This window comes from Pelodiscus sinensis, chromosome 2 (assembly GCF_049634645.1).
Source record: "Pelodiscus sinensis isolate JC-2024 chromosome 2, ASM4963464v1, whole genome shotgun sequence".
Classification (NCBI taxonomy): domain Eukaryota; kingdom Metazoa; phylum Chordata; order Testudines; family Trionychidae; genus Pelodiscus; species Pelodiscus sinensis.
In genome coordinates, this window is record NC_134712.1 from 238,621,037 (window position 1) to 238,634,804 (window position 13,768).

Genomic DNA, 13,768 nt, shown 5'->3' on the forward strand with positions numbered 1-13,768 from the left:
TCCATCTTCAGCCTGTTCCTCCACATTGCTCTTATTAGGTTCTTGGGCTCCCATGGAGGAACTGAGGGGTCAGGCTGCGTGCTATGGGCACCAATGGCATGAGACGCCATGTGCACGTGCGCAGCCCGACCAGCTACTGCTGAGCAAAACTCCGAACTGCGGCAGTGGGGCGAGACGAAATCTACAGTGGAGCACGTACGGGGGGGGACACATTTTGAAGAACTGTCGTTACTGCACAGGGTGAGTAACTTCCTTTTACATATCAGTGGAAGCAAGGCTGTGATGTAGAGGCTGACATAATGAGGTTGACATAAGGGAATCTTATACAGTGGTCCGCAAATTATAAAAATTAGAGAACTGTTGCACTAACCAAATAAATGCTTTATCTTATATAGCATATTGCATATGAGGAGTTAAAACAATTTGTGGAGTAAATCATTTATAATTTAAAAAAACCCCTGTAAAGTAGGTACAATTTCTTCTCTCTCAAATGGCAACATGATGTAAAATACATATTGCAAACCAGGATTGTGTATTAAATCTAAACAAAAGTTCTGTATTAGTAAATACATTAGGAATTAAATAATAAAAATCCAAAAACTTTTGTTTGAAATTGAATTTTGTAAAAACTTTTGTTTTTTCAGATATAAATTTTGTGCCACAATTCACGTGATAGTTTCCATTTAATATTGAACAAAACAATTGGTCGTCTTTCCAGACATTTAAGTTTGAGCAATACATATTCACTTTTCATGGCTAATGCTTATTTTCTGAGGCTGTTTCTTTCAGATTTATAACATTTTGAAGCCTCTTGAGTTTTATAAAGAAAATAATTTCATTTTGCTTAAGATGACTTGCTATTTAACTTTCAGAAACAAATAATAGCTGTGATCCAAGGGGTAACAACTGTCGCTACTGCTTCGATATCTGTAGTAGATGAAAATATAAACTACAAAGCACTTCTAGAATGTGCTCTAATATTAAATGGTGAGTATTTTTCGTAATATGTTATGTTATACAGTAAACTGATATTGGTATGCTGATAATGGTTGAGTCATTTTGGTTTTGCTGTAGCTTGAATAAAGGGGTAAACTTTGGTGATGCTGATATTTTAGTCTGTAAACTTTATTTACTGAGACAGCTTATTGTTAAAGATGGGAGGAAGTAGGCTACATATCCTAATTGGGATTCCTTATTTCCTCCAAAAAGTAAGATTACAGTCCATCTAATAAAAATCCTGCTGTATTGTGTATGTAGCACTTTAAAGACTAACAAGATGGTTTATTAGATGATGAGCTTTCGTGGGCCAGACCCACTTCCTCAGATCAAATAGTGGAAGAAATAGTGATCTGAGGAAGTGGGTCTGGCCCACGATAGCTCATCATCTAATAAACCATCTTGTTAGTCTTTAAAGTGCTACATAGTCCTGTATTTTGCTTCTGCTACACCAGACTAACACGGCTACATTTCTATTACTTTCTGAATGGTATCCTTCCTGCTTTATCCATCCACTGACTTTGATCTTAATCTACTCAGGTTTGACACCCTTTCTCCTGATACTTTATGCATTGAGGTAGGGGGGTGGGCCACAGAACATCTTTCTTCCTTCCCACTTCCCTTCTCCTATTTATTTCGAGTTTCCTTATCCTCTAATCATAACTCTGGTCATCTGAAGAAGTGGGCTGTGCCCATGAAAGCTCATGATACCATCTACATGTTAGTCTATAAAGTGCTACCAGACCATTTACTTGCTGGTTTTTTTCTTAGTATCTTAGTGACTCCTGTTTTCTCTCCATGGACACAGTAAGGCTAAAGTTGAATTTAAGCTATTCAACTTCAGCTATGTCAATTGTGTAGCTTAAGTCAAAATAGCTTAACTTGGCTTTAGGTGCTGTCTACAAATCAGAAAGTTGAAGGAAGAACACTCTTCCTTCGACTTCCCTTACTTCTCGTGAAATGAGGGTTACAGGAGTTGGAGTACGAAGTCCTCTGGCTCGACGTGATTCCAAAATAAAGGCTTGTAGTGTAGACACACACTACTTTGTTATTTTGAAATGATGCCAGTTATTCTGAAATAACACTGCTGTGTAGATGTAGCTCTAAATATACACTGTTCGGGGGATAGAACTGAGGAGAAATACATTCATACTAAATGCTTGACTTTAGTATGAAGGAGATGATGATTGACTGAAGTTGTTAACCTGTCATACTGTTGATTATTGTACCATCATAGTTTTACTCTATTAGAATTAAGAAAATGCTAACTAAAAATCAGTAACATAATATGGCAAAAATAGCTTTCTGCAAAGTGGAACTTACTAGGATTATTCAATTTTTCCTTGAAGAATTCCTCTTAGAAACCTGAGCACCAAAGTGAAATTAATAAGAATTAGTTTATACTCTGGTCATTTATGAAGCGGACCGCCCTTGAAGCAAGGATGTCATAATCTGACATTGCCTCTCTTAATCTCTTAGTTGCTGTCACCAACTTCAGAATTCAAAAAAAGAAAAGTAATCCCTCCTTCACATAAATATAACCTATTGCTTCAGTGACTGTTTGGTCAAGAGTCAAGCCAGCATGTGGAAATAAATTTATCACCAACTTATTTACATGTTCATCTGTTGACGATTTGTGGATTCCTAGTGCATTTGTGTAAGCTAGTGTAGCACTAAGTATCTCAGAACAGTATTTTTTTTAAAGTGTAGAACATCTAGTATTCTAGCTATGTGCTAGAAAGAGAAATGGGGTGGAGGTTATAATTAGAGATGGCCAAAACTAAGCTGTGTATCTTTACCCCCAAGATTCTGTACAAACATTAGCCAATTAACTACCCCATGTGAAGTAAGTATGTACCTTTTATCTTTCTCACTATTAAAATGGGTGATTCTTACAAAATTAAATTGTTGCTGAGCCAGTATACTCTGACCAATAATTTGGAGCTTAATAGAAAATCATTTATGTAAACCTAAACAACTTATTTTTCAATTTGTGATTGGTATTGTGGGGCACCAATGTAGGAAAATCAGTACTTTGAGGTAGGAATCATGAGACAAATTCAATAGGCTGAATGCTAATAGCCTGTTGTGCCACAAGAGTTTGATTAGACTTATCGTAAATAATTGTTTTGCATTTGTTGTAGGTATTCTCTATGCATTATCTGAATCTGAAAAAGCCCTACAAAGTGCCATCCAGCACTTATGTGCAATGTGGTGGGAGAAAGGACTGGAAGGAAAAGAACAGCTGGGGAAAACAGCTTTTATTATGATGCTAAGAAAAAGTCTGAAGAGCAAAACTGTTACGGTATATTGAAGCTATGTGGATAACTTCATAATTATTACCGAATATTCAAAATTTGTACATCTCTAAACTATCCTTCATGTATACAACCTATGTTCAGGGCTTATTAGGTATAAGTTGTCTGTAATGGGCACCTGTCATGCAATTTGTGTTTTTAAATTGTTATAGTCTGATGTAAGTTAAGTTCAGTCCTTTTGAAAATGAAATCTTGTGATTGTTACTATTTTCCTGAAACCTTCTTACTCTTGCCTGCTCTCTCCAAAAAGTTAATGGTCAGTATTTATAGAGTGCCTAATGATTTCAGGGGACTCAATTTGGGGCTGTCATTCCAGAACAACCTTTTATGGGGGCTTTTCAGAATATATGTGCTCAGCACTTTCCAGAAATTATCCTTTTTTAATTCAGTCTCATGCTACATTCGTTTTTATTATGTGGTATCATGGGTGCTGGCCTTTGAGGGGTCAGGAAATCGGGCACTGCTAAGGAGTAGTGATGTAAAATCCTGTAGTCTCTCTTCTGCTAACTATGGATATCTCCCAAGCCTTCTAGTCCAGAGTACTTTGTAATCTTTCCTCTGGCAGTTTCTGTGTTCTGAAGCAGTTCCTCTCCCCAGGCAGCAAGATGGGGAGGTGGGAGCCAGTGATACTCTCTCCCCCGCCCCCCCGCCTCTGATACAGAGACAGCGGGGGCTGGGGGGTAGAGGAATAGGAGCTGGTGCACGCAGAAGCTAGCTTTAAAGCCGGCTTCCTGCAATCGGCTTCCTCCTCCCCCGTCCCCTAACATGTAAATGTGTATCCACTGCAAGTCTTTCTCCCTCCCACCCCCCATGGTTGTGTGGTGTTTTAATCAATTCAAATCTCCCCTATATATTAGAGAAATTAATGTTTATGCAGCCTAAAAAAGTACCACTACCTCTGTGACAGGACTTTGTTCAGGTCCTGAAATTGAAATATGGTTGGGAGGAGAGCTCTTGGACAGCAGTCTAAAAGTTTAATTGTTTTTACTTTAACTACAGCATAGCTGTGTTTCTCTTTTTAGGGTGCAGATATAGTTCGCCTATGGCATTTACATCAGACGTTACTGTTCTTTGATTATGATCTGGAGGAGAGTAATGAAGTAAAAGATTTGTTGCTTCAGTGCTTTATGAGTGTTAACCATATAAAAAAAGAAGAGGTAAACAGATTTTTCCCTTTATGCTTTTCCATATGTTTTAAAATATTTTAAATGTTAACTCTGAAAGAAGTTAATATCTTTTCGTGATATAGTATTTTTGGAAATATAGATTGAACCTCTCTAGTCCAAAACCCTCCAGATTTGACTGGTGCTGAACCAGAGAATTTGCTTAATTGCTGAGTCAGGAATTGGCAACCTATGGGTCCTGAGCCAAATATGGTGCAATAGGGATCCAAATATTGCTCTTTTGCAGCTTGAGCTCAGTCCCACCCCCTGCTTCCCCCACAGCAGGGAGTTTGCTCTGATGCTTCAGCTTCATGGCCCTCCGCAAGACTGGAGCACTAGCGCTGGCTTTCTGGGTGGGGGGAGAAAGCCCCGAGTTTCCCTGCTGGATCTAGCTTGCGGAGAGGAGGCAGAGTTGGAGGGGGTGGAGCCAGAAGTGGCTCTGTGTGCTGCCGCTTCCCTTCACCTTCCCCAGTTGTGGGAACCAGCAGTGCACTGATGCTTTCCCCTGTGCTCATATTGGCCAGAATCCAGCCAATGAGAGCAGCAGGAGGCTGTGTTTGGGACACGGTTCTGGGAGTGACGCGGGGTGCGAAAGCCCCCTCATGTCCAGACCCTGCCCCCCCCCCCCGCCTGCTCCTGCACTTTCCCCCTTCACCCTCAACCTGCTCCTTCCCCCTCCTCCCTGGCCACACACCTACTCCCTCAGCCTGCTCCTGCCCCTTCCCCCCCCAACCCGACACCCTACCCCCAGCCTGCTCCTCCACCCTCCCTTACTCCTGCACTCCCTGGCCAGACACTTACTCCTACCCTTCTGTACCCTCCCTCCTTGCCAGAGACCCAACCCCCAGCCTGCTCCTGCACCTTCCCCCTCCCATCATGACACCCTATTCCCAGCTTGCTCCTACACCCCACCTCCCACCCAGATCCTGCATCACCATCCCTATCCCATTCACTGGCAAGCCTGTTCTGCATGCTGAACCCCTCAGTTTTTGCTCCACCCCACAGCCTAGTGTGGCTCACAAAATCCACTAATTCTGGAACCCCAGAAAAGTTAATCTGGCCTGAAGCCTTGAACCTCAGTTTTCTCTGTCCCTCCCCTAAATTTCAATTGGTTGGTTTGTTTTTTTGCTTTGTTTTTTGGTTTTTTTGCTTTTCACAGAAGCATCTCACTTTTTCTGGGTCCAAAATGCCATTGATCAAAGAATGGCCTTTAAGCTTCTGAGAGATCCACCAGGACATGGGAGGATTCAGAGTTCTCCTCCACCTGGATACCCAGGTTCCAGACTGGCCTCTTGAGGAGCTCCTGGTGTGTCGGATAGTAATCCTCAGAAAACACTATAATTGTCCCCGACACCCTCTCATCAAGAGAGGTGGAAGAGGACACCTATATTAGTAAGGGGCCTTGTTTCTCACCCTCTGCATCAGCTGGGTCCGGTGAGGCCAGGTCTTACAATTCAGTACTCAGCTCAGAACAGAGACCTGCTCCAAGGGAAATGGTGCAGGATCTCTTGACTCCAATGCAGTGGAGTAGCACCTTGTGAACTGTGGAGCCTAGACTCCCTGAAAAGGCCAGGGATTCCAGAATGGCTACTGCAGTGGTATCTGCCATTGGGTCAGTGACCAGGCTGTCAGCTGAATACCATGACTCATTTCAGTCTTTGGGTATCATCAATTGGTGTTCCTTCTCATTTATCAGAGCAGAGCAGTGCCGATCAGTGCCAGAGAAAAGTGACGGGAGGGAGGAAGCTAGTGCTGCAACATGACCGGCTTGCTCTTTTGGCACCTAATGTCTTAATACTGAGGCCATCCTTGTCTATGGTATGCTGTGTGCTTGAGGCACGGGATGGCAATACCAGAAGCGACAGGAACAACTTCACTGTGTCAAATACCTTGAGCCTGCCCAGCACTGCTTTCTCTAAGGTGTTCCCTGGGAACCAGACCTGTATCCTCCCTGGCCAGGACCAAACTCCTCTCTCTCTGCTGAGCAGTTCCTATATACAGGGCTGCCCCAGCAAGCTGCCTTCACATTGGCTCTTTCTAGGCCCTTCCCTGATTGGCGAGGACTTTGTGCAGGCTCCCTCCAGTTTGCTTCAGCCCCTTCTGCCAGAGTGGGGCAACCTCGCCACTACAGTCTGCATTAGCTCAGATTGCTAACACTTTGTGATCAAGCAACGTCTCCATGAAGAAGATCAGAGGGACCAACTTAAGGAGCGTGCCTGGGCCCTTATTGGCTCTGCTGGTGTGGGCACTGCTAGAGATAGAAACCTCACAGGTAGCCACTGCCACAGAGTGAGTGTTCCTTGCTGGAATTGGCCTAATTTTTCATCTACATATTCATCAGTTATAGGCGTTCAAGGGGAAATCTTACTCGCTTCAAAGGATTCCAGAGAGAGATATTATCTCTTCTATGGATCCAGGGGACTGGTAGGTCACTCTCAACTTGAAGGACACACATTTTCATATTGCAGCCTTTCTGGGACACAGGAGGTTCCTATGATTCATTGTGAGCCACAGGCATTGCCAATGTACAGTGTTCAAGTTGTCAGCGGCCCCTCAGATGTAGATGAAATGCATGGCAGTTGTTGCAGCTTTCCTGAGGAAATAAGGGATTGAGGTGTACTTTACCTTGATGACTGGCTGATCAGAGGTCAATCCAAGGCTCACATGGAGGCAGATGTGGAGTTAATGCAGTTAACTTTCCAGGCTCGGAGGCTGTTGATGAACACATGACAATCTATCCTTTCCTTGATTCAAGAAATACAATTAATCAGGATAGTCCTTGACTTGACCCAGGCCAGAGCCTTTGTCATGGAAAACCTGTTCAGAGTTCTAGGAGTGCTCATGGAGAACCTTAAGAATCACCCCATCACCACAGCAAAAAACAGTGTAAAGCTCTTGGGCATATAGTATCATGCACCTATGTGGTACAAAACATGAAACTATGGCTCATGGCTCCCCAGACCTGACTGACATTGGTATATTCACCCAGCAAACAGCATCTGGACAAGGCGATCTCACTTTTCCTGTCAATGATTTCTACCCTTCTTTGGTGGCTAGACTTGTAGACAGTATGTTTAGTAGTCACATTCTTGAGGTCCCAGCTGTCAATGTGTTTTGTCACAGATGTGTTGGCAATGAGATGAGGAGCTCACTTGAGACCTTGATTGAAGGCTTCAGGACTGGTTAGTGGACTATCTCTGCAGATGGTTCCAGCCATCATAAGTGGTACGTTGACCTGTACGTTGTGAGTGTCATTTTCCAGTGGACCTGTTCACAACAGGAAGCCTTCTGTTCCTTCCTAAGCTACAGCCTAAGTTCACTCAAAGATACCTTTCTCCTCCCTTTGGATGCACTGTTCCTCTTATACGCAGGGTTTTGCTGAAGGTCAGAAGGGACAGGACGTGTCTTACCCTGATAGCCCTGGCCTACATGTGTGTCACTGATTCTCCACCTTCTTGGATCTGTCAGTGGACATGCCAATCAGCCTGCCTGCATTTCTGGCTTGATTCTCAGGTCCATGACAAACTGTCATTCAAACTTTGAGTCTCTTCATCTCACTGTGTGAAAGCTCCCTAGCTGAACTCCACAGAAATGGCATGCTCTGAGCCCGTTGGGGAGATGCTTTTAGGGAACAAGAGACCATTCAGTAGAGCAGGGATGGGGAACCTCTTTTAATTGGGGGCCACACACCAGTGAGAAAAATCAGTTGGGTGCCAAGGCTTGGAGCTGACAGTACTCACGGTCCAGTCCGCATGGGGCACCGAGGCTAAGGGTTGCTTGTGCTTGCGTTCCAGCCCTGTGGAGTGGGAGAGGGAGCAGGGAGGCACTGAGGCTCACCATGGACCAGATCCAAGCAATTTTGGGCTGGATCTAGAGGCCAAAGAGTCACCACTCCTGCACTAGAGTTACTGATCTGGTGAAGAGATTCTCTATCTACTCAGCACAAAAGGGCATCTTGCCTACTCAGTCAACGCTGCCCTTTATTCTAGATTATGTTCTATACGTGAAACAGCAAAACCTAATTATCCTCTATTAGGATCCATCTAGTACTGATATCTGCCTCTTGCCAATGGGTGAATGGTTGATTGGTATTCTCTGACACAATCTGTGATTGTTTTCTTGGGGGGTTGGTGCAGCTAAGCCCACCGGTATGCAAGCCATTTACTTCCAGGGACCTCAACTTGGTGTGGGAAAGGCCACAAGGCGCCCTTACCTGCCTATATGAACTGTTGGTAACATGCTGTCTACTTGCCCTGGAAGGTGGCCCTCCTGGTTGCCATTATTTCTTCCAGAAGGGTCTCAGAAGTCAGAGCTCTTACTGTAGAACCTCCACACGTGGTCAGTTTCAAGGAAAAGGTTCAGATGCGGTCACACCCAGCCTCCCTGCCAAAGGTGGTCTCACAACTCCATAGGTAGCAGGATATCTTCCTTCTAGTCTTCTATCCAAACCGCATGATAACAAGGAGGAACAGAAACTCCAGTCACTGGATTTTAGGCATGCAGTAATGTTTTACAAAGAAAGGACTAAATCTTTTCGGAAATCAGTAGAGCCCTGTGCAGATACCAAACTTATATCTGAGGATATGAAGTGGGTATTTGGCTTGCACTCATCTTAATTAATGCAATCTAAGGCAGTGGAAGCTGTCCAGGTGGGCACGGCTGAGGGTGATACAGCCACACCAGAGGAACTGCCTGCATGGTGTGCTGACTCCTTTGAGCAATCGCCAGACATGTGGGTTGCTTTCAGTGCTGCCATTTCCAGTAAAGGCCTGCAGCTCCTCAGATATATGCTTCATAACTGCAAATATCCACCTCTGTGGATATATGCTTCACAACTGCAGATTACCATTGAAGACAGAATGAAATGCCATCCAGTCTCGACTCAGAGAATTTCATCATCGATCACTTCCTGTATCCACTTGTGAAGGTCTAGGCTTCTCCACTGACAGCACATTTTACAAGAGCTCGAGTATTGGAAGTGGCATTTATGAGACAAATTCCAATTCAGGATGTTTGTAGAGTAGCATCGTGGTTGTCAGTCTACTTTTTTGTCCCATTACACCAAGGCTATGCAACACTTGGACCGCAAGTGGGAGCCTTTGAACTTGGCCTCCACTGGAGACATGCTCCACAATGGCGAGTCAATATAATGGTCTTCTGTTGATATGCATTTTAGTAGTTAAATTCCTGGACTGTCATTGCTCATTAAAAGAGCTGTTATATGGGTGGAAATGTGGTAAATATTGCATTTTATTAATATCAGCAGAACTGACTGAAATGGGTCCTGTGTTATGTAGTCTTGCATTAATCTTTGTATTCTTGCTTGTCAGTGTGAAATAAGCTATTCGCATATATTTGCAAATATATTTGCATGTACATGTAACCACACTTAAAAGTTTTGGTCCTCAGCATGTGCTGTGAGTATCATTGTGGCCCCCTGGGCTTCCAAAGTTGAGGAGCTACGCATCATCCAGCAAGCTAGAGACAAAGGTTTTGGCTGAGCAGTGTTAAGACAGTGTGTCAGTGAACTCTGAACCTTCCACTGTGCAAGTGTTTGGGTGTCACTTACATTGGAATGGATATGAGGAAGCACTTGAAGAAACGGTTAAGTTTCCATTAACAGTTCTTTGAGATGTGTTGCTCATATTCCTTCCAAAACTGCTCTGCCTCATCTTCTGTTGGAGTTTGCCCTAAATACTTGCACTATGAGAGCATAACTCCAGGGGGTACCAGAGCTGACTGAACAGATACCACTTAGGGAAAACTTTCCAGTGATTGAAGTGAGCACATACCTACATTGGAATGGACATGAGGAACACATCTTGAGGAACTGCATTTATGGAATGCTAATAACAATTTTTTACAGTTAACTTGATATGTATCTTAAATTGATTCCTGGGCTGAGCTTATTTCTATATTTTCCTTAACAGGGAAGAAGATTTCTGAGTTTTCTGCTGAGCTGGAATGTAAACTTCATTAAAATGATCCATGGGACTATTAAAAACCAGTTGCAGTGTTTTTCAAAGTATGTATCAGTTACAGTGATTACCATTATAAATACTGGCCAAACCTTGCTTTCAGTTTTCAGAGATGGAACACCTAGCTTATGGACGAAATACACCTAAATGAAAAGAGAAGTTTCTACAAATATATTGAATAATTTCCATGTTGCTTCAGAAGCTCAGTATATCTTGTCTATGCAGTAGATGCTGCTTAATAGCAATTCTGATAATAACTTCTGGCTTATTAGCAACATGTTGCCAGGAGCCAATCCTGTTCCATTGACTTCAGTATTAATGGGATTCAAATGTTGGGAATCTTATATAAAATACTAGTGGGAGTTACCCGGCATTGCTTGGGAAAGTGGAGGAACAAAATTTAGAAAAACAGTAGTCCATTATCGTTTTTTGAATGGTAGAAAAGTTGCACTGAGTTCTATAGGGATTAAAATATATATTAAAAAAGTATAAAACAACCAATTTTACATGTTCTCATAAAAAACTTTATTGTAAACTATATTTTTTATTTCATTATTCTTAACAAATATGTACAAATGTTTTCCACTTCCAACTCTTGAACACGCAACATAGAGTTGTCCATGTGAAAAGTAAGATGTCTTCAAATCAATTCTAACTACTTTAAGTGACTGTCCTTGTGCTTTGTCAGTATACGTTGTTGAAATATAATTTGACAGTTGATATAACTGAGGTGAGGAGCCTAAGGGGTGGGATGGGGAAGGGAGCTGCAAGCCTGTCACCAGCGTCCAAGCCCGCCCTCCGCTTTCTTGTCCCTTCACCGACCTTAGTGAGTGACTGTCCTCGTGGCTTGCCCCAGGAAGCCTCTTCTCCTAGTACTGCCAACTCTGTGCAGCCCTGGGGATAGGCATTGGTGTCTCATCTCTTCCCTCCCACAGTACCTTAAAATCTTCTTCTGGATAAAAGGTTATCCCATGCAAAGTTAGCTCTTTTAGTGTCCAAGTTTTTAGCGCACAAATATACAAACATTCTCCTTTATATATTAGATTGACAACTTTTTGACATGTTCCATGGTTGCAGCCTTGCCAGCTTGCATGCAGCTGAGAGGAGAAGCTGTGGGCCTGGCAGCTACAGGAAGAGGTTTATGCAGCCCGGATAGCAGGGATTTCCATGGGGGATCAGGAATACTGGCGGGCCACATCACTGCATAGTATCTCTCTATGTTTTCTCCTGGTTCTGCCCTTTCCTATCCCTGTGGGTCTGGGCTTGGCACATCTAGCTTCCTTCCATGACTATAGCTCTTCAAATCTGTCTGCTGGGCTGCAGCTAGCAAAAAAGTCATGGGATGTGGTGTTCCTGGTTACAGCTCAACAAACTTCCCTGCAGTTGCTCAGCTGGTAGTCTCCTCTCCCAGCTACAGGCAGATTTTCTAGGCTTCAGAAAAAAGTACTGTATGCTTGGCAGTAGCCCCACAAACCTAGAGATGTAGTCAGGGCAGGAAGTTCTGAGATGTGCTATTTACCATATCTAAGTAGGTTTGTAGGGCTGCATCCAGGAAGGCATGTCCTAGTGCTTCTTTCCTTGGCTGCAGCCCTGCAAGTCTGCCGTACACTTAGTAGCTGCCTACTGATAATGGCAACTAAGAGGCAGTTAATAAGTTAAATGTACTATATCAAGATGCATAGTATTTTTCAAGTGAAGACTACCATTAACTTCAATAAGGTTGTGCATAGGGTTCTGCCTCTGAGGAGTAAGTTGCAGGGTTGGAGTCTAAGTGCCTCATCTGTGGATGAAGAATGGTTTGTTTGTTTGTTTAGTATTGATTTTTTTTCTTTTTTAGCGATCTAAAAATGCAAGGACTCTCATATTTTACAAACGAATCAACTAATAGTTTAACTGGAAGCGGGGGGGGGGGGGGGCATTTTTGGGGTTGGGATAAGAAGACCCATGTGAAAAAGTCAGGTATTACACACACAAGTGAGAAACAAAAAACAAACAAACAAAATCCCAACAAAACAAAACCCCTTCACTGACATGGCCCCCAACTGAGAAATAGAAAAAATGACATTCACCTTATTCATGCAACTCAGGGCGCCAGGATTTCCCTGGCACTCCAGTCTGGTGGGGAGGGGAGATGCCGAGGCTCAGACCCCTTCCCCCCTAGGGCAAAATTAACTTTTTCAGGGGCCTAGGGTTGGTAGATTTTGTGGGGGAGGGCCAAAATGAGGGGTTCAGTCTGCAGGAAGGAGTTGCTGGGGAGTGGCATGAGGGGTGCAGTGTCTGGGTGGGAGGTGGGTGCAGGAGTGGGGTGGGAGTGTGGGGTCTTGTTAGGAGGTGGGGTGGTTTGTTGGGGGGGAAGTTAGGTTACAGTGGGAGTGCAGGGTCTGGGCAGGAGGTAGGGCACATGAGAGAGGAATGGGGTCTGGGTGGGAGGTGGAATTTTAGGAAGGAGTTGGGGATACAGGGTTATATAAATGCATCACTTCTCTCACTATCTGAAATATACTAAGACTATTATGATTGTGATAGAAATGTAGCCGTCTTAGTCTGGTGTAGCTGAAACAAAATACAGGATTATGTAGCACTTTAAAGAATAACAAGATGGTTTATTAGATGATGAGCTTTCATGGGCCAGATCTGAGGAAGTGGGTCTGGCCCACGAAAGCTCATCATCTAATAAACCATCTTGTTAGTCTTTAAAGTGCTACATAATCCTGTATTTTATTATGATTGCGTTTTTATTGTAGTTGTTATTTCATTAATATAAGACTATAGCATGTATGCTGTGAAAGCATCCTGCACAATACTGTGTAATATTCCAGTATTGCATATATTGGACTTTAATCATTTCAAAACTGCATTTTTTTGAAAACATGCCCTTAATTTTTTTAAAATAACAGGTAATATATAATACAGGTTGGTCCTCCCTGATCCAGCACCGTTTGGACCTGACAGGTCCTGAACGAGGGAGTTTGGACCAGGAGAGGTCTGGGAGGAGGGGTGCTAGCTTCCCCACTGAGCTGCTCTCCCTAGCCATCTGGCACTGTTCCCTTGGCCACCTGGCTGTGGCAGCCTTTCCAGTGCTTGTGAGCGCCACTGGCCCTGCTGGCTTGCTCTGCTCTCAGCCACCAGCAACCTCTGCGCTGGGGTTCACTAGTCCAGCAACATCTGTGGTTCAATGTTGCTGGACCAGAGTCTCCTAGACCATAGAAGTTCAACCTCTACCAGCAATAATATTCAGTGGATGCTTGGTTTTTTTTTCTTTAACAACAAAATTATTTTTATATTTTATTTATATATATATATATATATAAAA

The 13,768-nt window shown here is 43.3% G+C and overlaps 1 protein-coding gene across 4 annotated transcripts in view; it reads left to right on the forward strand.

Moving 5' to 3' along the window:
* The window catches only part of NCAPG2 (non-SMC condensin II complex subunit G2), a 116,715-nt gene that overhangs the window by 23,516 nt on the left and 79,431 nt on the right, over positions 1-13,768 (forward strand). For all 4 annotated transcript variants that reach the window (XM_075922741.1, XM_075922744.1, XM_075922742.1 and 1 more), the window contains 4 exons: positions 873-987; positions 3,141-3,301; positions 4,337-4,471; positions 10,408-10,502. In XM_075922741.1, the coding sequence (XP_075778856.1) occupies positions 873-987; positions 3,141-3,301; positions 4,337-4,471; positions 10,408-10,502 (506 nt within the window). The remainder of the gene's footprint in view (positions 1-872; positions 988-3,140; positions 3,302-4,336; positions 4,472-10,407; positions 10,503-13,768) is intronic.